We start from the raw sequence: 23,828 nt of genomic DNA, 5'->3' as shown, positions 1-23,828 counted from the left end.
AAGGTGGGTAGCCGTGAAGGTCTGACAGTAGCAGCAGAAAAGAGCAAGAATCCAAACGCACCACATATTGATATTGATACTGATATTGATATATATATATTGATATCTGAAGAAGCTAGGAGTGACTTATGAAAGCTCATACCCTGCCACAAATTTTATTAGCCTTTATGGTGCTTCTGGACACTTGCTCTTTTCTATTGCTTCATTAGTAAAGTTCTTCAATTTGTCACACTGCCAATTAAATAGAGATCAAACTGGCCACATGAACAAGGTAGTATTTAACGGATAAAGTTAGTGCTAGAGTAAGCTACGGGTGATTAAGAGCATGGATACAAATTAGGTTGAAAGCTTAAGGACACTTTCCTGGGTGTAAGGTCACTAAGAAAGGCTACTCAGAATCTCACTCAGATCCATTAAGTGGGTCTTACTCCCATGAAAATATTTTTAGGATTGCCCCATGAATGACATAGCACATACTTCTAAGTAGACCAATTTAGACATGATGAGTGCCTGAAGATGGGCTGGTAGGAACAGAATATTAGCTAATATGAAAGGGGTAAATTTCTGTGATGTTTTAAAGGCATCACTGAAGATTCTCCTATATACCATTATTAAAAGACATTGTTGCTCTCTCTCTTTCTTAATTTATTGCAAGCAATAGATATGTTTGCATGCAGTAGCAATTTGTTAAAATAAAAAGCAGCTCTTGGCAGCAAAAGAGTGCAATGAGTCTATAGCTAGTTTTCTTGGCATTTTTGACTACCCAACACTCCAATGTTTGGAGGTACATGAATTTCTTTCTGACAGTGCAAAATATATACATTCCTTTGTGAACAGGTTTGACATCTGACCATAAAACTCAAAACATTCCTGAAATGCTGGGACAAATTGTTAAGTACCATCATCCTACAAAGCATCTGTTCATAAACATTCTAAATTAAATATGACTTAATATTGCCCTCCTGAGCAAAGTTGCACTTTTAGAAAAGTGCACAGACTTCTAGGAACATAGAAGGATTTAACTCTGCTTAGGACAGCACGATTAATGAACCTGTTTCACTTCTGACGTAAGACACATGTAGGCATTGTTGTGTAGGTTCTGACAAGGTGGAAAAATTTATTCAGGTTTAAATCTCAGGGACAAGCCAGAAATGACAACAGGAAATCTGTAAAACAAAATTTACCGGCATTTTGAAATAGAAATAGCAGGTGGACTGGGATCCCATTCAGATTTGGATCAGACTACAGGGGGAGGATCTACCCTTTCCTCCCTGTACAGTTTTGACACCTGAAATCAACATCCTGGTAGCCTTGGGAAATTACTAGGAGCCAGGAACAATCCAAGTCTCAGTAGTACTAACAGAGTCATAGGGGCTACTTAGTTTGAACTTATCTTCCTACATGACCCTCTTAGTGTCCCACTCAGCTGGGGAAGCCACTTCTGTGGGGGAGATTTCAATTCTGCCTTTCCCCGCACGGATTTGAAGTGGAAATGTGCAGCTGTTGTTTCCATTTTTCGAAATATTGAAAGGATCCAATTATATATCAACCAGAGTCTCATACAGTCTGACCCTCTGTTAAACCCTTAGTTACACCAGTCATACTTTTCACCATTAATTCAAGATACTGTTATTACTTGAAAAGACATGTAGTTGCAAGTTTTTAAAGTCGATATTTCTCTGCACAATGAAGTCAAGCAGAAAATATAATATTTTAGCCATCCACATATATTGGCTTCGGGTGGCTTTATATAGCAGCTTTTAAATGTGGAGTCACTTACTTCTTTTTTTTCTAATGAGCAATATATTGCTGGTAAATAACTTACTATGAATATAACTTTACTTTTGAGGAAGAGGGACTTATCTGCAGGACAATAATTAATCCAATGGAGCATTTACATGGATTGTGGAACATATGCTCACCTCCCCCCTTCAAGTCCTGACCCAAATGTCCCCTCTCCAAATTCTGCTTTTCAAGGCAGGGGACCCCAGCAATAGTCTTTGGGTGACATTTTGGGGCTGTGGTGGGACAAGAATATAAAAGAATGTCATACTCTACAGACCCAACCCCAGTAGAAATGCTCTTGGGATCTAGGCAAGTCTGTTAGAAACCTGAAGGATGACACTCTTGAGTGCAGGTTGCCTCACAATTTAATAAAGAGGTACTACCATTAATTTTTGAATACTAAATAATTATAATATTTATTTTTCATGAGTTTGGGATCTGGATGTAATGTCAATCCTCTCTATAGGAATAATCAGAGGGCACGGGATGATTCCTCTCAGAGAGGAATGACATCTTACCAATGCCACCATGACCCCCATGTCTTTGCTCCCAAAAGCCTGCTGGTTAGGAGACCATGCCTACCAATCATACAGGGGCACCACAAAGCCACACTTTCCAACATGAACAAGCTCAAATTCTCTCAATATTGCACTGATACTGATTGCAAATAACCACTATCAGCTTCTATTGCCCTTCTTACTGGTAGAAAAAATATCATAATCACTTTAGAATGCAAAATACTTTTGGATACAAATGAAAGGAAACTTCTTCATGTCTATCAAATTTGGCTCAGGAAACTTTCAGGGCTGCGTGGCCTAAATACCTCCAATTTAATCAAGGGGTCAATATTAAAGAATGCTACTGGAAACACAGTGCAATCCTGAGTGGAGGTAACCCTTCTAAGACATTGGAAGTGAGTAGGTTTTGAAGGTATAACTCCATTTAAGATTGGACTCTTAGAAGGCTATTCCTAAAAGAGAAGGGATGGGAAGAGGAAGGAATTACTTGCGGTTTTCAAAAACAGACCAGGGGGTTGCTCCCAGCTGGAGAGAGCCAAAGAGCAGAGGAGACAGAATAAATGTCACAAAAAGGATATCCCGCAGAGATAAAATCTCTTTAGACAACTATATGTAATATCCAGTACAGGAGAGAAGAGCTCATGAGGCCTTTACAAAGAAGGCACCTCTTACAACTGCCGCTGCCGTCACCTGTGACGAAAGTAACAAGCACAAAACTACTTACTGTTTGGGTCTACATTTTCACACAGTTCTGTTTTTGCTTCCCCATTGGGTCTGTCGCTAGCTTTGTGTGAAAGTCGCGACGACATGGTTGCTGCTGTCACGACTGCCTTGAAGCTGCGTTTCCGCTTCTGGACATTTAGTTCGGGGTGGAAGATGATGATGTACACTTTCGGCATGTAAAGCATCCCCAGGGCCACTGAAGCGCTTAAGTTCATGGATATAGTAAGTGTGGTAGTTTGTACGTAGAGCTAGGAAACAACAACACATAAGGACACTATTACAAATAAAATGACGGAGACGTCGGCAATAGCACTTTCAGGATGGAGATGCCTCTTAGAACCACATTGCTTGAGACAGTCTGAGCCAGGGGTGGCCTAACTGTGGCTTCCTACATGTTCCTGGGCTACAATTACTAGTAATTATAATCTATTAATTAATTAATGTGATTGATTTCCCGCCACATCCTGAAGATGGCTCGTGGTAGGTTACAACGTCCTCAATAATAACCCAATAAAACCCCTATTAAAAGGGCGTTCAAAACACAATGAACAAGGCGATATAACAACTCAATCCCCGTGCCAATAATCCAGTAGCCTACTATGGGGGAAGGGAAGGGGATAAATGCTATCACGCCCTCCTAGGAACTGGCTCAATTTGGCCCCTCCTGACCTAGGCTATTTGACATTTGTACCAGCCTATAGGCAACCTTTGCTAATATTGCATACATTTTCTATAAGAAAGCAAAACCTTCGAGACTGGAAGAAGCCGGATACAATCCTCGGCATGAAGGACGTTCAATAAGGCTTCTGGGTTCCAGATGGCTTATCCAGAGTTTATTGCTAGTTTATAAAGCTACAGCGTTTATGATTTATGATTTAAAAAAAAATGTTATCTTGCATAGGTTCTGCACCTTGTTTGTAGTACTACGAATGTCACGGTGCTGACTCTTGGAGTGTTATGAATACTTTGGTGCATTAGCAGAGTGTGCAATGACTTACAGTGCCATAGAAGCTATCTGGCCCGTGTTTGCGCATGCAGGTAAGAATCAAAATAACAAACATAGGCACTTTCCCCCCCAAACTAGTAAGAGGTCTTTTATTATCGGAACTCCATTCTAGACAGGATAGAGTAGAGACAGACTTGTAATCTATCCTAGCTCACTAGGATGGAGGGAGATGCAGGAGTCCATGTCCTGATCTCATGGTGCGGCGGAGGAGATGGGGAGGTATGGGGAGAAAGTGTCAGAAAGTGGGTGGGTGGAAGGAAGATTCCCTGAGAGTAGCATTCTACACACCAAAGAGATAGCAGCAGAGCAGAGAGTGAAAGGATTTCTATGCCTATCTATCTCTCTGACTCTATTATAGTCCCTCTCTGAATTCTGAGGCTAAGAGACCACGTAGTTCATCATTTCCAACACTGACTTTGACTTGAAGAGGAAAATGTAGGTCTGGGGCTTCTCTCTCTGTGTGTGATGAACTACATTCAAACTCAGGTACAGAGTATGGGGATTCAGTAGAAGAAATTATCCACAGAGTACTCCTTTTGAGCATGAGTTTTTATCAGGAAGAGACCTGTGCTGAGCTTCAATGCACAAATTGCACTTCTCGCATGAGGGTAAGCAGGTTTACTATCCCCCAACCAGACTTTCCAAGGCTTATTCACAAACACCTGTAGAGCACTCCCTAGGCAGCTGATCACTGGATGATTTGCAGATGAATATATAAACTGTCTTCATCACAAAGCATTATGTTAATCTCATTTGGCACTTTTATGTTGATATCCTAGGCATAATTAAACCCTTCTAAGCCCGTTGACATCTGCTTGGGATTGCAGCGTTTGACACGCAAAATATCAATGGCTAATGCAGCGAATCAGCGCTAAACCGGCATATGTGAACTCCCACTTGTTCTTAGGTCTATGTTGCCATGTTACATCATATGACACATTATGCATTCTCTGATGACAATATTTGTACTCCACATCCTTATCCATGGTTCCCCTATATATTTGTGAAACAGCCTGGGGGTTGGAATGTGTCCGGCTGTCTGAGTCACTCCTCCACTCACATGGGCCTATTATGCACGGCTGCTGAAACGGCGGTATGGAGAACGTGGAGGAGGAAGAAGTGAAGCAAACCGCTTATGCACGGGATGGAACGCAACGGCGGCAAAACCCAGAGTGTCCAATTATGCACACGGCTACTCCGGAGCCGCTTCTGGTTGCGCCCAGGTCCCGGGAAGCTCCACTTCCACATCTCCCTAATACGGCATTTTCGGCTGTGCCTGGTTGCCACCTGCAGCGTGCATAATTGGTGATTTTAGCTGCCGCCATTCCCCCCCGAATGCGGACCTTCCACTCCGTGCATAATGGACCATGGAGGTAATTCTGCCCACTCTGTACCTTGCACCACCCTCCCACCTTCATCAGTGTACAAATTCTGGAGGTGCAGCAGGCACAGACATGCTACATTTTTTTAGAAGCAGCATGAGTCTAATGCTATGAGACTACCTGAATCCATAATTATATATATATATATATATATATATATATATATATATATATATATATATATATATATATATATATATATATATATATATATATATATATATATATATATATATATATATATATATATATATATATATATAATATTAATTATTATTATTATTATAAAACAAAGGGGAAAGTTTAAAATGAGCTGAACAAGGTTTAATTCTCTGTTATTATTGAGTTCAAAGGGAACTCAGAGAGAAGGCTAATGGCAGCATCCTCAGTGCAAAAAAAAAAAAGATTTCAGTGCTGCATGCAAACAAAATTGTGTGTGTGCGGGGGGGATTCGTCAGTATGGAATGGCATTGACATGAGATTTAAACAGAGAGATACTGGGATGGGAAGCCTAAAGCTTTGAAAATTTTTCCCCATTAATGCTTTAGTGAACAAAGTGTTTTTTTTGGGGGGGGGGGATTTGGCAGTCTCTGGAAGCCTAACATTAAAATGGTGGCTGACACGGACCCTCTGCAAACCTCTGAACTTCAGAATCACTTAGGATTGATCCATTTGGAGGACAGATAAGAAACTCATAACAAGCACACAACAGGCTTGAAAAACCTGCCAAGATCACAATCAGTGTACAGAATCAAAGTAGAAAATTAGAAAGAAAGAAAGAAAAAACATGCAAATTTGCAGGGAAGGGCAGGAAATTAGCATTACTATGCAGTTGCACTAGGACATTAGTGAAAATACCCCCCATCCCCCCCCCCAATTTAGTGGCAACAGACTAAAAAAAAAGTTCTCTAGAGCTTTGGAAAGAGGACTCTTCCCCCATACTCACTGCAGGCCTATACAAAGTGTTGACGAGTTGCAGATGACATAGCACAGATGACATAACACAAGTTCACATTGTGCCAACAATCCCAGCTTGCAATGCCAGTGTCAGTAAGTTCTGCCATGCATCCTGTACACTCAACATGTTCCCCCAATAATGTGAGATTGTGTGGCTCCCACTGCTCACAGTGGCCGATAACACAGCAGAGAATCCCCTAGAACTTGGCAATATGGAAAAGGGGGCTTTGCAGCTGCTTGTCAGGGATTTTTTTTTAAGTCTGATCAGTTTCAACATCAAGTAACCCCCCCCCCCCCTACACCATCTATGTTCCTTACTGTTCCTTTTTATTCAATGAACTAAATAGAAGGCACTGGCTGATATGGACTGCACAGCTGAAAAAGGCAATTGTGTACATTTTTTACAAGAAAAAATTCCGGATGCCAACCACCACAAAAGTGGTGTACCACCCCAATCTAGGAAAGCGTACTTTTGAAATTGTAGCTGCAGAATAAATTCACCGGAGGGGGGAAAAAGAATGGTGCATAAAGTGGGCACATAATCCAAAGTCAAAATTGAAGACTTACACCTTTGAAAAACTGCAGTAAAATGTGTGTGCCTAATGGGCTTAATTTTAGCAAACCCGTCTAGCACGGAAATAGGCTTTTTGGAATCCCTAATCTATAAACGTAAACAACAATTGCTGTTTCCTGAACAGATACACAAATCCAGACTTGTTAGGCATTACATAAAGCACACACATACACAGCCCTGGACAAAAATTCCATTTAGTTTTTCATATTTAGGTACTTACCCAGCAGCAGCAGTAGGAGGAATAATCCTTTTTTTTAATGCTTTGACTTTTCCAGGCAGTTGCCCAGGAAGGACAGATCCAAGCCTGTGCGAGCTAGGCACAACCCCCAGAATTGCTGCAAACCTGGATGACTACTTCTCCTACCCTTTGTGAGGGCAAGGCCCCTTTTACCTCTATCCATGACTCTGCAAATAGGAAGGCTGGGGGCAGCTTGCTCAAGAGTCTGTGTGTTCTGTCCGGAATACCGTGGAATTGGATCCACTGGTTGAATTCACTTTGAAATTGGGGGGGGGGGGGGTCCTTTTGTGGACAGGCAGTACCATATCTTCTGAATTATTGATCTGATTTGTTTTGTTTTTTTTTTAAGCCACCCCAGCTCCACCAGAAATGTCCCCCATACGGAATAACTTCGGAGCTGCAGCTATCAATTGTTCTTTTTTCTTCCCTCCCTCCATTGTGGGGGTGGAGCCCATTCCCAGGGCTGCTTTCCTCCCAGGCCACAGCCACAGGATGGCTGGGGGAACCTTGTTCAGTGGCTCATAATATGGGACCCCGTAGCCCAGTTCACTTGGAACTTGGGGGGTCTTAGTGGACAGGCAACACTAGCTCCCTGGCAATTTTGGTATTGTTTGGTTGGAAAACAGTCCATCAAAAAAGTGCCCATGGGATATAAAAGAGCTTAAATCATTTCAGAATCTAGGGGGGAGTAGGGCCTGGCCCAGAAACAGTACTGGGGGTCCTGTCACCACTGGATGCCAGTACTGATGCGTAGCCTGACATCTGAGTCCAAACAGTAGCCCCCCTCCCCATACTGCAAGTACTCACCCCTAATACAAATATTTGAGCCTAATAGAATAAATCTATATATACTGAAACTCAAGGCCATGAATCACCTGCCGCCTTGCACATATATACACACTGGTGCTACAGAAACACTAGCATTTATATTAAACCCCTTTAACAAAAAGTTGTGCAAAATCCTAAAGCATCCCCATCATGCCATTTCCACACTGGGAAATTTGCTGCCCCAGCTCTCATGCAGGAGCACAAATCCCAGCCAAATGCTCCTCTGTGCAGGAGCAGGAAGAGGTGGGGCAACTTGCCCTGGCTCAAACTCCAGCCTGCAGCCTGGCGCAAAGACTCAGGGGCTTTTCGCATGCCTTCAAAATCGCACAATGGTTGCCAATTGAAAACGCTACTGATTTGCCATTATGCACAACGTCGTTGACAATCTGCCACACACCTGAAACCGATCCGCAAAAAGCGCTTCCTTGTAGCGCTTTCAGGGAAATCCCCCAAAGTGGATTCACCCTCCGGAAAGCGCTACACTCCTGCAACCAATCTGCAACACTAGCGGGAAAGTTCTGTGCGTTACCATTGTTGTGGTTTCCACAAAGTCCCTCCCCCTGGCTCTCTCCTCTGATCTTCCGGCGAAGCGATTGCCATTTTTTTTTCTCCGAGCGAGCGGAGTTCAACCCACCAGCAAGCCGGCTTCCCCGGCTTCAGTCCCTCCCCAGAGCTGTTTAGTCACTAAGCACAAACAACAGAGAAGCCCGTTTGCTGATGTATTTTCCCTTTATTTTTTACACTGTTTTCGGTCGAAAATCGGGCCCGTGAGGGGGGGGGGATTTTTTTTTTTCACTCGGGGGGAGCGTGGCAACGATGAAACGATAGCTCAAACACACCTGCCAGCTGATGGGTCTCTCCTGCAACGAATCAACACATATTCGTTGCAATGGGTGTGTGTGTTTTTTTTTTAAAAAAACCTTTCTTAAAGGGAAAGGGGCTGTTTGGGAGCATGCTAACGGCTGCCCATTGGCTGCTTGATGTTCCAGGGGTGGGACGAGCTCGGCAATAGCGCTTCCTTTCTAGCGATTTTTGCTGAGACCGGAAACTTGTGGGAAACGATGGAAACGCAACTGGATTCCACTACAAAGTCAGGTATGCATAATGACGAATTCCACTATTTTAAATGGCGATTTTTCATTCAGCAAACAATTTGCTACAAGGATCCCGGTGCGGAAAGCCCCTCATTTCTGGCACAAAACAGAAGCATTGTCCCTGCATCACAGACAACACCAGACTTGGTCTTTCTTTGCTCCCATTCAGTCCCAGCTCCCTACCCCTGCCAGTGCCAGGGGTCCCTGGCAACTCTACAGCCACAAAATGTTAGGGAGTAAAGTTTTCTGTAACTCTGTCTCTTAAACATTGCAGGTAAAATCTCAGTTTAACAGGATGCCTTTAAAAATGAGCATACTGCTTAACAATATTTTCTTCCATAAACACAAAGCAAGTATATAGCCTGAACTAGCTAAGAAGCCACCATCTGGTGATATATGTTTTCATTTTGCAGGGACCTGACGTATTGATCAAAGAGAAGTGAAAACAAAATGCTGCTTCTCCTACCTGCATCTTTTACATGAGCCTTTCACTCGTAAGCCCAGCCGTTTTATATCTGCCCCATTACTTGTAAGAAACAACAGTCCTGAAGGGCTACTGAGTGCTTCTTGCACATATGGACAGTAAGAGAGAGATTCTGGCCAGATTTTGGTAGATACACAAATGGTTTCTAAAAAGTGACTGAAATATGATGTAGTGATGTGTTTAGCAAATCCCATCTGCATTATACAAATACATTCAAACTGGGACAATCACATGACTTCAGAACAAGTTCCACTTAGGTGCATTAGGTATGGTAGCCATGCAGTTTGGCTGTGTTTCATCAGACTCAAGTCCCTCTGTGTTTTTAGAACAGCACTTTGCTACATGCTACTGTCTGTATTATACCATACACATCAGAAGCTCACAAACCCACCAGGCCCCATGCACATTCTAAAAATACTTGATGGTAGGGTTGCCAGGTCTTGGTTGGGAGATTTTGGGGAGGAAATGGGTTTCAACGTGGTATCAAATCAAATTTATTTGATACAGCACTGTGGCCAGATAAAACAGATAACGAGAAAAAACATTTCACAGTAAAGAATTGCAAAATCAGGGAGCCAGTACAAAATTTAAAATATATAAAATTGTATAATTGATGCGTACATTATAAAAAAATGCATAGTAAAATACCTCTAAAAATCTTCACTTAAGCTTAAGTTGTCTTTCCCTTGTGCTAAGCACATGTGCACAAAATTTGGCAACCTGCTTAATAATATGGCCCCTACTATTCCACAGGAGGAATTTTACTTTTTCTTTGTTTGAACTGGTGGAGGAATTCCTGAGTAATGGGAGGATGAATTTATTTCTCGCAGAGCTAAAAGTAGGGCACCTTAAGAGGACGTGTTCGATTAACTCTATCTCCCCGGAATTACAGGGGCAGAGTCTTTCAGCTAATGGGGTTTTCTTGAAGTGACCCACCAGCGTGGCAGAAGGTAATGCAGAGCATCTAGCTAGTGTGAATGCTCTCCTATAGTATTTTGTTTCCAAATAGGAGAGATAGTCTGCAGAGGCTTGAATATATCTGGAACACGGTGGTGCACCATACCTAGGGGAGCGAGAAAGGTCAGTTTGATGCTCTGTGTCCTCAGTCCTTTGTTTCACTACAATTTTCGCCTGATCGTACCCCAACCCTAGTAGTGAAAGCGGGGAAAAGCCTAATTTTATAATTTCCCTCTCAGTGGCCAACAGCCACTGGGGTTTATAATTGTCACAGAGGATTGAAGGAAGTAAACCAGCTGTGGCCCAGTGTGCCTTTAACCATAGGGAGACGGATGAAGTTACTGCTTTCGCTTTGAATTTTGGAAACCCTGTCTCTAGGCGTATCCATGAGTTCGAAACACAGTTTGGAACCTGAAGTAACGCTCTAAGAAATTTTGTTTGAACCCGCTCAATGTGGTATAATGTAATAGAGTCCATCTTTCAAAGTGGTCATGCTCTCCAGCTGACCTGATCTTGGAGGTGGGCAACCCTACTTGAGGGATGCTAGGAAAGGTGTTGGCTGGTATCATGGCACCCACAGGTACCACATTAGGGACCCCAGTTCTAAAGTGAGTCATACCAGTGCAATGTTAAGAACTTGTAAAAGAAAGGGTTGGTGGAAAAATGGGCAGACATAATAGCACAAAATTAAACAAGGGTTGTATATTGCAGACTGTCAAAATATGTATTAAGTAGGAAGTGTCTGATTTGTATCATCCAGTGGAGTTTCTAATATTGCCAAGGATTTTTACTGGCTTGCATGCTGATCTCAGAATTGCCACAAGAGAACATGTTGCTCTTCTATGCTGTTTCATCATAAAATAAGCAGTAATATTGAAAAGCTACAGGAACATAATGTTTTGTTCTACTTTTTATGTCTTGCTCAAGTCAATAGCACGGGGTTGGATAGAAGCATACAAAACATCTTGCAATGTTACCCTATCTTACCTCTTTAGAAAGTGACATTAAGCTGAAATCAAGAACGCATCAAACTTTGCTGAAGTGTGTTAGCGACAATCACACCCTAAGGATATCATTTAGATGCAAAGGTACATAGATGTGATCATTTACCTTACATAAAATATTTAAATTTGAATTGCCATGTGTGCCACAATCTTTCCTTCTCCATGCAAATGGCACAAGATTACCTTAAAATACTACGAATAGTCTTAAAATTGCAGCCGTATTAACTAGAAATGCTGTACAGCACATATGGCACAGAATAGACAGTTTTAATGTCTGCATGTCTGTTGTTTCTTTAAATCACTCATGGATCAGGCTCTTGTGGGGGTTTTAGGCTGAGATGTCAAATAGGACATTGCATTCTATTCAAGAACAAAAACTTCTGCACAAGAAAAACAGAGACAGAGAGGTTTTTTAATTATACATAACTCAGGACCAGTTTTTCCATGTAGTACATGCAGCATGTGCTACAAGCCCCACATTTCCAGGGGCCCCACACAGTGCATTCCACTCTATGGGTCAGGGCCATAGCATCCCCCCATTTCCCCCTTTTAAGGACCCTTGGATTGACACCCCTTCCCAATATGGGAGTTCCCTTCACCCTCAGTCTGGGTGCTCCCCCCTTAATTGTACTCAGCTTGAGCCCCGCAAATCCTTAAACTAGCTCTGGTACTACAGGTCCCACAAATCCTTAAACTACTCCTGACGTACTCTACTCCATAGTGAAAAGTGCAACTGACTCAGGTTACCAACAAATTACCTTTGGTGCTAACATCTTTAACTTATCCTTCAGTTGTTCACTTCTCCTGTAACATTTTTCAAGTGAAATGCTAAATATCTTTATTCATTACCAATGGGGAGCAGAAACAAATACCTTCTCTTTGGGCATTGCAACTTCTTAGTCACTTCTACTTACGTGTCTGTGACATTTTATACAGTGTACACTACATTGAAATTCAGTATCTCACCCCTGAAGTATAGGTACATATAAGAAAACATTCTGATTTAAAAGGCTCTAGCAATTAATGCAGAGAACCTGGAATTCTGCAGAGGATTTCTCTTTTGGCTATCTGAAAAATGTCAACTATTCCATAGCAAGACAACTATCCCCTTTTCACATTTTCAGTTCTGCTGGCTTTCTTACTTTGATATGCTACCTGTCTTTCCCTATCTACAAGTAGCAGCATTTCAGCAGTGAGTAACACAAGGAATATCTATGCCTCCCTACACTCATTGTTATTCTGAACATACATTTACTATATCTTCTTGAGTGCTTCTTGTGTTCAGAAAAAGAAACTAGGTACAAGAAACTATAGTTCCTTTGCTGTGTAACATTAGGTTCTACAAAATGGACTGTGAATACTCAAATCTCAGCATTGTTCACCTTTGCATGTGTGCATAAGCCAATCCCATTGATATCATTTGCTCTTGGTAAACTGAGATCAGTTCTGACCTGGCTAGTCCAGGATGGCCTAATCTAATGAGACACTGAAAACTGAGCAGGGTCAACCCTGGTCAATATTTGAATGGTACACCACTGTGAAAGTCCAGGGTTGCAATGCAGTGGCAGGCAATGGGAAACCATCTCTGAATGTCTGTTGCCAATTGGATAATTAAGCACTTGGATAATTTAGCCCAAAATGTAAATGCTGGAGATACAAATGGAAGCAGGACATTTATAAAGAGTTGCAGAGGGCATGTCATTTGCCCACTATTTCATCTTTCCCTTTCCTAAATGGCTCCATAGTTCTTCCCTTTGCCTGCTTCCTTCTCTCTGTCCCACCCAGCAGCCAACCTACCTCTCGGAATTTAATTTTCTTTCTCTCTTTTCTTCCCTTGGCAGCCTCTTCCAAGAAAAACTATGGCCAGATTGCATGGTGCTAGTCACGGGGCCTAGCTGCCCCAGTTGCATCATGAAGAACCTGCAAGGACTTGTAGGGTAGGGGGCGGGGGGGCGAGGAGAGAAAGGATTTCCATTTTGAAGACCATCACTTTCTTGAACTCTCATCCCAATGCAGCCCAAAATGCAAACCAAAATGCTTCTCCTGAGTGAGTGAGCAGGGTTGCCAACTCTGGGTTGGGAAATTCCTGGTGAGTGGGGGGGGGGCATCCTGGGGACAGCAGGATTTGAAGATGGGTACAAAGCAAGGTACAAAGTCAGAGTCCACTGCCTAAGACAGCCATTTTCTCCAGAGGAACTAATCTCTGTCACCTGGAGATCAGAACCCACCTGAAGAATGGTAACTCTGGGAGTGAGGGACAAAAGGCCTCAAAGAATAACTTGTAGGATAGAAGCAGAGGTCTTCAGTGCGAGGCAGGATGTTGGAAACTGCCCCCCTTCTATCCAGGGAAATCCTTTGTGGCTTTTAAGTCGTGGTCTTCCAAATAGTTTTGTAGGGGAAAAAAACAGTCAAGCACAAAAGTATATAGCTGTTATCCAATCATAATAAATACTCTTTCCCCATGCATATATGTCCTTATGGCAGGAGTGCAATTACATCAGAATTCAGAAACAACATTTTGATGATAACATCATTCAAGAATGTCATCAGGAAAGGTAAGGAACAACACACAAATTGGGAACAAAGCTTAAAAGCAGACATTGCTTTGAGTGGCAACTTGATGATTGCTCCCATTGTATTGCTTGCAAATCCACTTAGTACAAGGTACATCCCAAGGGAAAGAGCCATCACTGTTTACATGAAAGAGCAAAAGGTTGCTTTCAAAATGGTGAGTTTCTTTTCCACCTGATGGTGCAGCAGCAGATGGAGACTGCAGGATCACCTCTATGTCTAGACAAACCTGTCATGTTTGTTCCATTTGTTTTTCAACTGTTTTCAATTTTTCCCCCCATCTCAGTACCCAACACAGTGGAAAACAAGCATATGGAATGGAAAGCAAATGTGCATTCATATGACATGTTCAGTTCAATCCCATTTATCTAGACAGTTAATTTCCAGTTTTTATTGCAAACTTCCATTATGTCTTCCTCCAGTTGCCCATTTAATAAAATCCTATCATTTGTGTCCTCATTTTAATGAGAATATTATTCGGCCTCAATGAATACCAGAATGCTTAGAGTTATGTCATATATATTTAATGTCCAATATGGGTTGGATCCAAAAGAGTGAGCAGACCTGTGCTGATGGAAGAGATCTTTCCTGCCTCTCACTGCAGCCTACTGTTTTCTACAAATGCTGATTCTGCAAATATTTGGGAACAGTGTCCAATATGATGTAGTGGGAGGGAGGAATCACCTAGGGATGCCAGCCTCCATTTGGGATCTGGGAATCCCCCAGAATTTCAACTCATCTCCTGATGACAGGGATCAATGCCTCTGGAGAAAATGGCTGCTTTGGACATTGGACTGCATAGAGCTTGTACCCCCATGAGGTCCATATCCTCCAGTTTCCATCCAAAAATCTCCATGGGTTTCCCAACCTGAATGTGGAAACCCTTCTCCCCATCCCCCACCAGTGTCCAGGGGGACCCCTGCAACCACAAATCATTCCTTGTTGCCTTTGAGAACTGAAGTGCCTTTCCAGTAGTGTAAGAAGACTTTGGACAGAACCCTGCATCTTAATAATCAGCTATCAATCTTCATGACACTTGTTGCTTTGCAGGGGGATATTGCCTGCTTAATGAGGACACTGGAAACAATCTTTTTGGCATAAAATATTGGCCACAGCCTTTATTAACATTGAGCTTGGCAAGCATGGGAAATGATCTGGCCCCTCTTGTGGTCAGCTGTTCACAACTTGGATTCCAACAGCATGCCCCTCGACAGGATGTGTTGGCTATCCAGCCATACTGCCCAGAAAATAACTCATCTGTGGAAGAGAGCAGGAGGAGACAGTCTGGAGTAACCCCCATTGGGTTACTCTGCCTCTGTGGGGTTCTCCTACCCCCCAGAAATGCAAGCTCTCAATCAGGCTCCGCATTCACACAGTCCCTTAAGGGGGCCCCCAAACCTAAGGGAGGCCAGCACACAAACTTGGCCACCCCAAAAAACCCATTCCATGCTTCAAATCCACTGGCTGTGACAGTTCATAACAGTAAAACAAACAACTTGAATAACAACAACTCTACTATCCTTAACAAAGTAGGGAGGCTGGGTTGCATTTTTGCCCTGGAGGTGAAAGAGGCCAAGACGCATCATGACATCCCTAATAAGGGCACCCGACTCGAACCCTCCCCAACAGCGCCGCCTTGATGCAGAACGCTGTCCAGGGCTAATGCTAGGGCTGGAAGTCTTCTCCCACCAACCAGGTCCTCTGCCAAATTCATCCCCCGTTGTGGCAATGGCCCCCTTCAGTGAATCTTGGAAGCTTTTTCTGGAAGTGAGCTCCTGGAACTCTTTACATTTCTATAGAAATGAAATGGTTTGAGTTTTATGTTTTAACTAGTTGCAAAGCCCATTCCTAAGAATGGTCCCCTCCCCAGGCCCCAGCCAGGCAGCTTAAGGTGGCTTTGGGCCACAGCTCACAGCTGATTCAAGTGCAGTGGGCAGGGGCTGGCCACCTTGTTAGCAGGCCCGGGGTAGAGCTCCTTAGCAAGCGGTCAGCAGGCCAGGAGACCCTCATTAGCAGGCCCTCCACCACAACCCTTTACCCAGGGCCCTCTCCCCTTACCTGCTGCTGGCTCCAGACACTGAGGTATGCCTGAGAGCAAAGAGGCTAGAGTCCAGGGACAGAGGGTGGGAGCTTGCAGAGGCAGGGCCAATCAGGTTGCAGCCACCTTTGCTGGCTGCACCCTGATTGGCCATATTCCAACTTGGACAGCTGGACACGTTCAACCCCCCCCCCCCAGGCTGTTTCACAAATATATAGAGGAACCATGGATAAGAATATATATCCATAATAGTCCTAAATTCTGAAGCAGGTTCTTCTCCCAGCCAAATGATGTCCCCCAAATTACTCAATATCAGCTAAAATTTCAGAAGTTGGCCTGAAACAATAAAAGGCAAAGTTTGTTGCCAGCATTTCTAAACTCAGGATTTCTTCAGGTCCCATATACTGATAGAAGCTAGCATCTCTCCTACTTTCCTTCTAAAATATAGTGACCAGGTGTACCGCCCTTGGCGGGACAACCCTGCCTTTGCAGCATCTGCCCTGCGTCCCGCATCATTCCCCAAATGTCCCAATCAAAATAATAATAATTTTTTTGGCCGCGCAGCAGCCCAGCAAACTTCAAAATAACTTTGATAAAATGGAAAGCTAGGAAAGCTGAGTGCTACTAATATAAAATGGGGTCAGTTGCCTTGGCAGTAGTAGGTTGTTAAAAGAATCTTGGGAGTGTAGCCCATCACAAACTGATCACAGTAGTGTAAGATAGCGAAGGAAGGAAGGAAGGAAGGAAGGAAGGAAGGAAGGAAGGAAGGAAGGAAGGAAGGAAGGAAGGAAGGAAGGAAGGAAATTTTTGGTACCCAGCTTTTTCCTACCCAAAGGAGACTTAAAGTCCTCTCCCCACAACAGATATCCTGTGAGATAGGCGAGGTTGATGGAGCTCTGAGAGAGCTGTGACTGACCCAAGGCCACCCAGCTGGCTTAATGTGGAGAAGCAGGGAATCAAACTTGTCTTTCCAGATTAGAGGCTGCCTCTCTTAACTACTACATCACTACACCACAAAGAAAGGAGGGAAGGATGAAAACAAGAAAGCTAATGCATTTGTAGGTTACATTAATAGAAGCAGAGTACCATGCCATAAGAAGTTCTACTCTGTTCCACACTAGTCAGACCACACCTGAAGTCCAGTTCTGGATAGTGCACTTTCAGAAACATGCAAACTTAGTAGAACAGATTCAGAAGAGTGATAGGGATGTTGAAAACTAATTTTGTGAGGAAAGGTTGAAGGAACCAAGTATGTTTTGCTTGGAAATGAGAAGGCTGAGGCAGCACATGATTGTACACTTCAAACACAGGATAGACTGTCACACAGGAGAGAGAGAAATCTTGTTCTCTGCTTCTCCAGAAGGCAACACTAGATCTAATTGACTTCAGGTACAGAATAATAGATTTCAGCTGAACATGAGGGGAGGCAGCTTAACAATGGAACCAATTATGGATGGTGGGGACTCTCCGTTAATGGAGAAGCCAGGTAACAGCCTGTCAGAGATGTTTCAGTTTTGCTGAATTGAGCATAGCCCATTCTAATTCTATTATTTATTATTTCATCAACCTCTCTTTCAATAAATATTAGGAAATTTTGGTACTGAGACTGATTTAGATATCTACTAATCTGTTAGATTCCTAAAAATAAACTTGTTTCAATTAATCATACTCTAAACTGGCTATGAGAATGGTAAAAAACAAAACTAAGGAGAAACCGAGGGCACCACAAATTCATATAAGACAAAAGAGAGGGAAATTGATTATTTGGAATAAGGATGGGGCGGGTGGTGGGGATTAATTGTAACAGTAGAACATCTAAAAGCACAAGTGTAGGAGGCTCGGGGGGCGGGGGACCCTGTTTGACCCTCAATGAATGCAAATTTAGGAACATCTAGCTTGTGTAACAAGTCACTGCCATGGCAACTGTTCTGAAACATGTTGGTGTATTTTATAAACTGATCTGCAATTGTGATTTTCATTCTCTCCAATTATGCTTTGCTTCCCTAACTCAAATACCTTCCCACCTGCCAGTCAGGATACAATAGGTAATAATATTGCAAATTTGCATTTTTTTTTTATTTCCAGCACAGAATTTCGTATCTTCATTGGCAGGTTCCTCCATACACGGAAGACTCCCTGTGCCTACAACAGCATAATGCTTAAAAAAAAAGAAAAGAAAAAAAAAGCAATTGAACCACAAAGTGCAGAAAGTAATGTGATGCTGATTGCTATGCCTGCATTGCAGTTCTCAAAGTTTTACCAATGACTAATGATGGCACCCAGGGGACGCCTGATAAACAAATGATAGCAGTTATGATGATTGCAGCTATTACTGTACAAAATAACAAGACATGCAAATAGCCTCTCTGAAGTTTCCGTGGGAATGCCAGGGTGTCATTTGCACTACTTGATTGTCAATTCAGGGCTTTGTAATTAAACAAAAGGTGATATTCTCTGTGGCGACAAGAAAATAACAGGAAGTTATTTTCACCACACTTACTATTTGGCATGCAGTAATACCGCCTGTGGGATGTCAGGCATACTGATTTTGCTGTTGAATGGAGGTTTATGCATACAATGTCTTCTTGAAAATCTTGAGATATGCATCAGCTTTGGGGTGGGGGTTAGACTTCCTGTCTTGTAGAAAATGTGCATGCGTGGTCTCGCAGGTCATTGCTTACAGAGAGAACTGTGCAATGATGCTCCCACTTGTGCTTTTGTGTGAGAATCATGAACTTCTAAGGAGTGGGTATGAAAAGGATCACACAACAGTTTCACACTGCAACAACTGGTTTTCCTGTTGCTGTTGAGGCTGTCAATTCAGAACAGTGAGAACAGGAAGTCCAGATGGTAAGTTTCTCTACTCCATTCCACTAGAGCTGCCCCCACCCACCCATCACCTGGCAATAACTAGATCCTTATAACAGTGTAATCTTGTAATGATCTATTAAGTTCTCTAAATATTCAATGCTCATGTAAAAATAGTCAGTTTCTAGTTCCTTTCATCACCATATGAATGACTACATCCTACAAGAGATCTCAGTTCAGGTCACATGTAGTTGAGAAGCATTTGTTGCATGGTATCAGGTAGTGTTACCAGTTCCAATGTGGGAAACTTTTTGAAGGTTTTTGGGTAGAACTCAAGCAGAGTGGAGCTAGAGCAGAGCGAGTTCAGTGGGGATCCAATGCCATAGAGTCCACACTAAAAAGCTGCCATTTTCTCTAGGGGAAGTGCACTCTGTAATTGGAATTCAGTTGGAATTCTGGGAGATGTTCCACAATTTGGCAACCCTAAAAATTCTGATTTCCAATAAAAATCTTCTGGGTATGTTCATAAAGTTCTAGAGTGTTGTTTAGAGGCAACAATGTCAGCTTATGACTTTTATTTTTCCACTTATATATGCACACACACATTAAACACCTGTTTCATGTAACTTTGCATGATATATATATATGTGTGTGTGTGTGTGTGTGTGTGTGCGCGCGCGCGAAAAGGTTGTAATTGCTAAGGAATATGTTTGAAATGAGAATATTACTTCCCATTATAAAATGTAAACTAATTTATTTTTTTATACTATAGACTGTATAAATTCAAGACCAAAGGGAACAAGTCTCATCAGGTACATTGAGATAAGTTCTTGCAGAGGCTGTACATGCTGCCAGGGCAGGAAAAATCATGAGAGCAGATTCAGAAGGAGCTCCTGGTCCTAGAGTAATCACATCAAGAAGATATTTTGTAATCAATAGACTCTTCTAATATAGACTGTTCCTTAATCCATTAGGCTCTTCAGCATGCAATGTATTAACCATCATCTTTGATAAATTTCATTGGGTAATGCTGGACTAGGAGATGCATTTATGGGTGAGGCAATTAATTAGCTGTCAAATAGACCTAAGCAGGAATAAAAGGTGAACAAGGAAGACAGCCATTTTCCCCCACTAAAATTGAAATGCCCATTCTCATGAATATGTATGATTTTCAGTCTGGTAAAATGTGTCTGTCATAAAACTCCTTATGGAGGATTTTAAAACACTGAACAAGAAGAAATATGCCTAAGGCTATTTCTCAAATTATCCAGAGAAGACACCTGTTTGTCTACTTTTGACAGATTGAAATGGGTTTGATGAAGTTTAAGTGAATTAGTGTTCTATTAATTTCACAAATGGGTATCTGTGTATCAAATAGTTCCCTGTGGTTGAACAGCCTTGGTGTTCCACGAAAACAGGCCATGTAACAAAAAGGGGCTCGAAGAGGAGGCCAAAGGCTGGCACACACAATACGTCTCTGCTCACCCTTGAGATGTCCACCCAAGTATGCCTCAAATAGGAAAAACAGGCAGCAGAGTACTAAAAATTAAGGGCTGGTTCACACATGGATTTCAGTAGAGTAAGATGCTTCTGAACTAGGCTGACAAAGAAGTACCATATGTGTTAATCCTTCTCCAGGTGGGTGGAGCATATGCAGCTGTCCTCAGTTCCATGATGAGAGTCTCCTCCCCCCCCCCATATGGCCATCACAATGACGGAAGCGGCATATGTTCCATTGTGTGGAAAGGACAATTCAAAGAATTGTGACTCCACATAAACCAGGCTTTCTGAGTCAACTGCATGGAGAAATGATGGAGTTTAATCAGAATTTCTATAATAGTGGTAAATAAGGAAGTGTTATGCTTCTACAGGAATTTCACCGTATTATGGCTTGGATCCTGTAGAAAATTTTCATTCACAAAGGGTGATTTTCTTTTCTCCACTAATCACTGCAAGCCAAAATGTTCACTGAAATCCTGCTTCGTGGGACATGGAACCCCAAGGAACATCATTTAAGGGGGCATTTGGGGCAGCAGTGGGAGGATGGAAGTAATAAAGTCATACTTCAGAGGCAGAAATTCCTCCCACCCATGTAAGTACTCTGCTTGTTTCAAGATAGGCATGTGCACACACAGGCACACACAAATTCGTGTTGTTTCCAATTCAGCCTGAATTCCACCCCACACTAGGATTGTCAGCTTCCAATCTAGGTGGTGGCTGGAAATCTCCTGGGTTTTAGAACTGGTCTCCAGTTGACAGAGATCAGTTCACGTGGAGAAAATGGCTGCTTTGGAAAGTGGGCTCTATGGTAATACACCCCATTGGTAATACACCCTCCTCAAACCCCACCCTCTTCAGGCTCCACCCCCCCCCCCATCTCCAAGTGTTTCCCAATGTGGAGATGGCAATCCTACCCTACTCACACCATTATTTAGTAGAGTAATACAAGCATGTTCTTTAGGAATATATAGGAAGATCACTGCATCTTTGTAGTTTGAGACAAATGATAAATGATTGTGGTTACTTTGAAGGTACAACTGAGTGTTTCCACAGGCTTCCATCACCTCTGACCTCTCCCTCCCAATTTCTGCTACATTTTGGGCTGAAGACAGAAGGGCAAGATGGAAAAGTCATACTTTGCAAGGATACAAACCATTGTCAAACATTAATGGGGGGGGGCTATGGTATTGGATCCTATGGTTTCTCCTGCACATCAATTTGCTATGAAGTTTTCAGCAGCCATTCTAAACCCAGTAAAAGCAGCAAGATTCAGGAAAAAGGGCCTACTCAACATAGTATTTGTAACTGCAAAATTTCATTTGGCAAATCTGCTGCTCTGTCTTCCAATGAACATCTTATTCCTGCCTTTGAATACCATAAAACCCGGCAAGCAAACAACTGAAGGATAATCAAGAAGGGGAGAAAAGGAGAAGGAATACAGGGGTGCCAATAAAGTCACTCCTAAGTGCTGAGCACAAACGCTTCCAGCTTTAAGGCTCCGGCTCATAAGAGCTTAACAATAGCAAAATTATACACTATAGATATGCAGGTTATGGATGTTAAGATGCTTCAGTGTGATCCCAGCAGTAGGAAGCTTTGGATACCAAAAAAAGAAAATTGAGGTCATAGTGAGAAAGATTGCCACCTACAGAGGCCACATGCAAAATAAGACAGTAGCACAGGAAACAGGTCCTCCAGGACTAATTTTCAATTTCCCTTTCCAGCAATGTAAGAGCTATTTATCCAGGTGTTGCACTGCTGTAGCCAACCTAAATCTCCTTGTCTTAAAACATAACACCTGCTTGCGACTTGAGTGTATTGGTTCTGAAGCTTTCATTTCGCAAGCCTGAGAAACAGAGGAAAAGAATGGAGTGCCAAGTGCAAAGTACAGATGATTTTCTGAAAGCTTCTGAAGTGAAATATTTATGCACCCTGGCCCATGATAATAATGTACTTTCACTGTTGATGCTATACTTCCATTCTTTAAGAGGAATGCATGTCAGCAACCCTGTGAAAAAATTATCAAGATAATAGCACGATGTAAAGCCTGGCCAATTCTCAACTCTGGCTTTATTGAAAGGCAAGCAGTCGGTTTAGAGAAAGTGCAAAAAAGTCTCTGTACTTTTTAACACTGATAATATTTCAACTCACTCCCCTGACAGGCTTGCAGCAGCTCACGACATGAAAGACAAACTAATCAAATAACAGAGAGCAGCAATTCTCCACACAAAATCAAGCAACAACCATCATGCTTTAAGACTAAAAGAAAGCCATCAGTTTCAGATGATCAGCCACTCACTAATTCAGGATTCAAAATTCCTCATCCTCACCTTGAGAAACAATCTTTCTTGAAGGATAGGATGAGAGAAAACCTATGAATTTTATCAGACAGGCTGTTCCATGCAACACGAACAAAAGCTGAGAAAGTCCAGTATCTAACCAATAAACCGGATTATCAGAGAATGGTAGGAAAGACTGATGAAGTTCTCTGGTGGTGACAGAGGATCCTCCACCTCCAGAGGAGAGAAAAATAAAATAAAAATTGGCCACTGGGCATATGGCATGATATCACATTTCTCTAGGATTCAACAAAAACTGTAAAACCGTGTCTAGTGATTTTTACAGAGGATTAGCATAACTTTTAGGTTTTCTCTGGAAGTAATATCAGTCTTCTTTAGGAATCATCACAAAGTCTGTGGTTTTACCATAACATTTCTGATTATTCTTAGAAAGGGCTGATGTAACTTCTGGGGTTTTCATACTGTCTTGATCAGATACCCCTACCATGTTCCCTCACAAGTCTTATGCTAGTTGCCAGACTGGGCCTGACAAAACAAGGTAGCAATTACTTTTAATTGTTGTTCATTTAGTGGTCTTCTGTGCAGAAACACATCTCTCCCTCCTGCCTCACTGTAAACTCTCTGGAACCTTAGTTGCTTCGAGTCTCCAGCGACTACATGAAGAGAAAGGAGGAAGCAGTGCCCCTCCCTCTGCTGGTCTGCAACTGTGCAGTCCCCATATGTGGGGGCAATAAAGTTGATGATGAAGAAATTGAAATGGTAAAGATTTTCAATTCCTTGGTTCAAACATCAACCAAAAGGAAAATGCTACCAAGAAATTAGGAAACTGAGAATGAGAAAGGCATCATGAAGGAGCTAGAAAAGATTCTTAAAGATGGAGACCAGCATTCCCATTTCAACATATAAACGTGAAAACTGAAAAAAGCTGACAGGAAGAATACAGGTAGTTGTTTAATCAAAATGTAGTGATGGAGAAGAGTTTTACAGATATAGACTGCCAAAAATGCCATATAGGTGAGTGCTAGATGAAATCAAAAGAGGAAAATCCAACATGAGATGGA

The 23,828-nt window shown here is 42.3% G+C and overlaps 1 protein-coding gene across 3 annotated transcripts in view; it reads right to left on the bottom strand.

Annotated features, from left to right (window-relative positions):
- Positions 1-23,828, bottom strand: part of GRM7 (glutamate metabotropic receptor 7) — a 589,497-nt gene that overhangs the window by 59,231 nt on the left and 506,438 nt on the right. For all 3 annotated transcript variants that reach the window (XM_077325254.1, XM_077325252.1, XM_077325253.1), the window contains one exon: positions 3,028-3,274. In XM_077325254.1, coding sequence (XP_077181369.1) covers positions 3,028-3,274 — 247 coding nt within the window. The remainder of the gene's footprint in view (positions 1-3,027; positions 3,275-23,828) is intronic.

The sequence above is a fragment of the Paroedura picta genome, chromosome 3 (assembly GCF_049243985.1).
Source record: "Paroedura picta isolate Pp20150507F chromosome 3, Ppicta_v3.0, whole genome shotgun sequence".
NCBI lineage: Eukaryota > Metazoa > Chordata > Lepidosauria > Squamata > Gekkonidae > Paroedura > Paroedura picta.
This window is presented reverse-complemented; position numbering and strand designations above follow the sequence as displayed.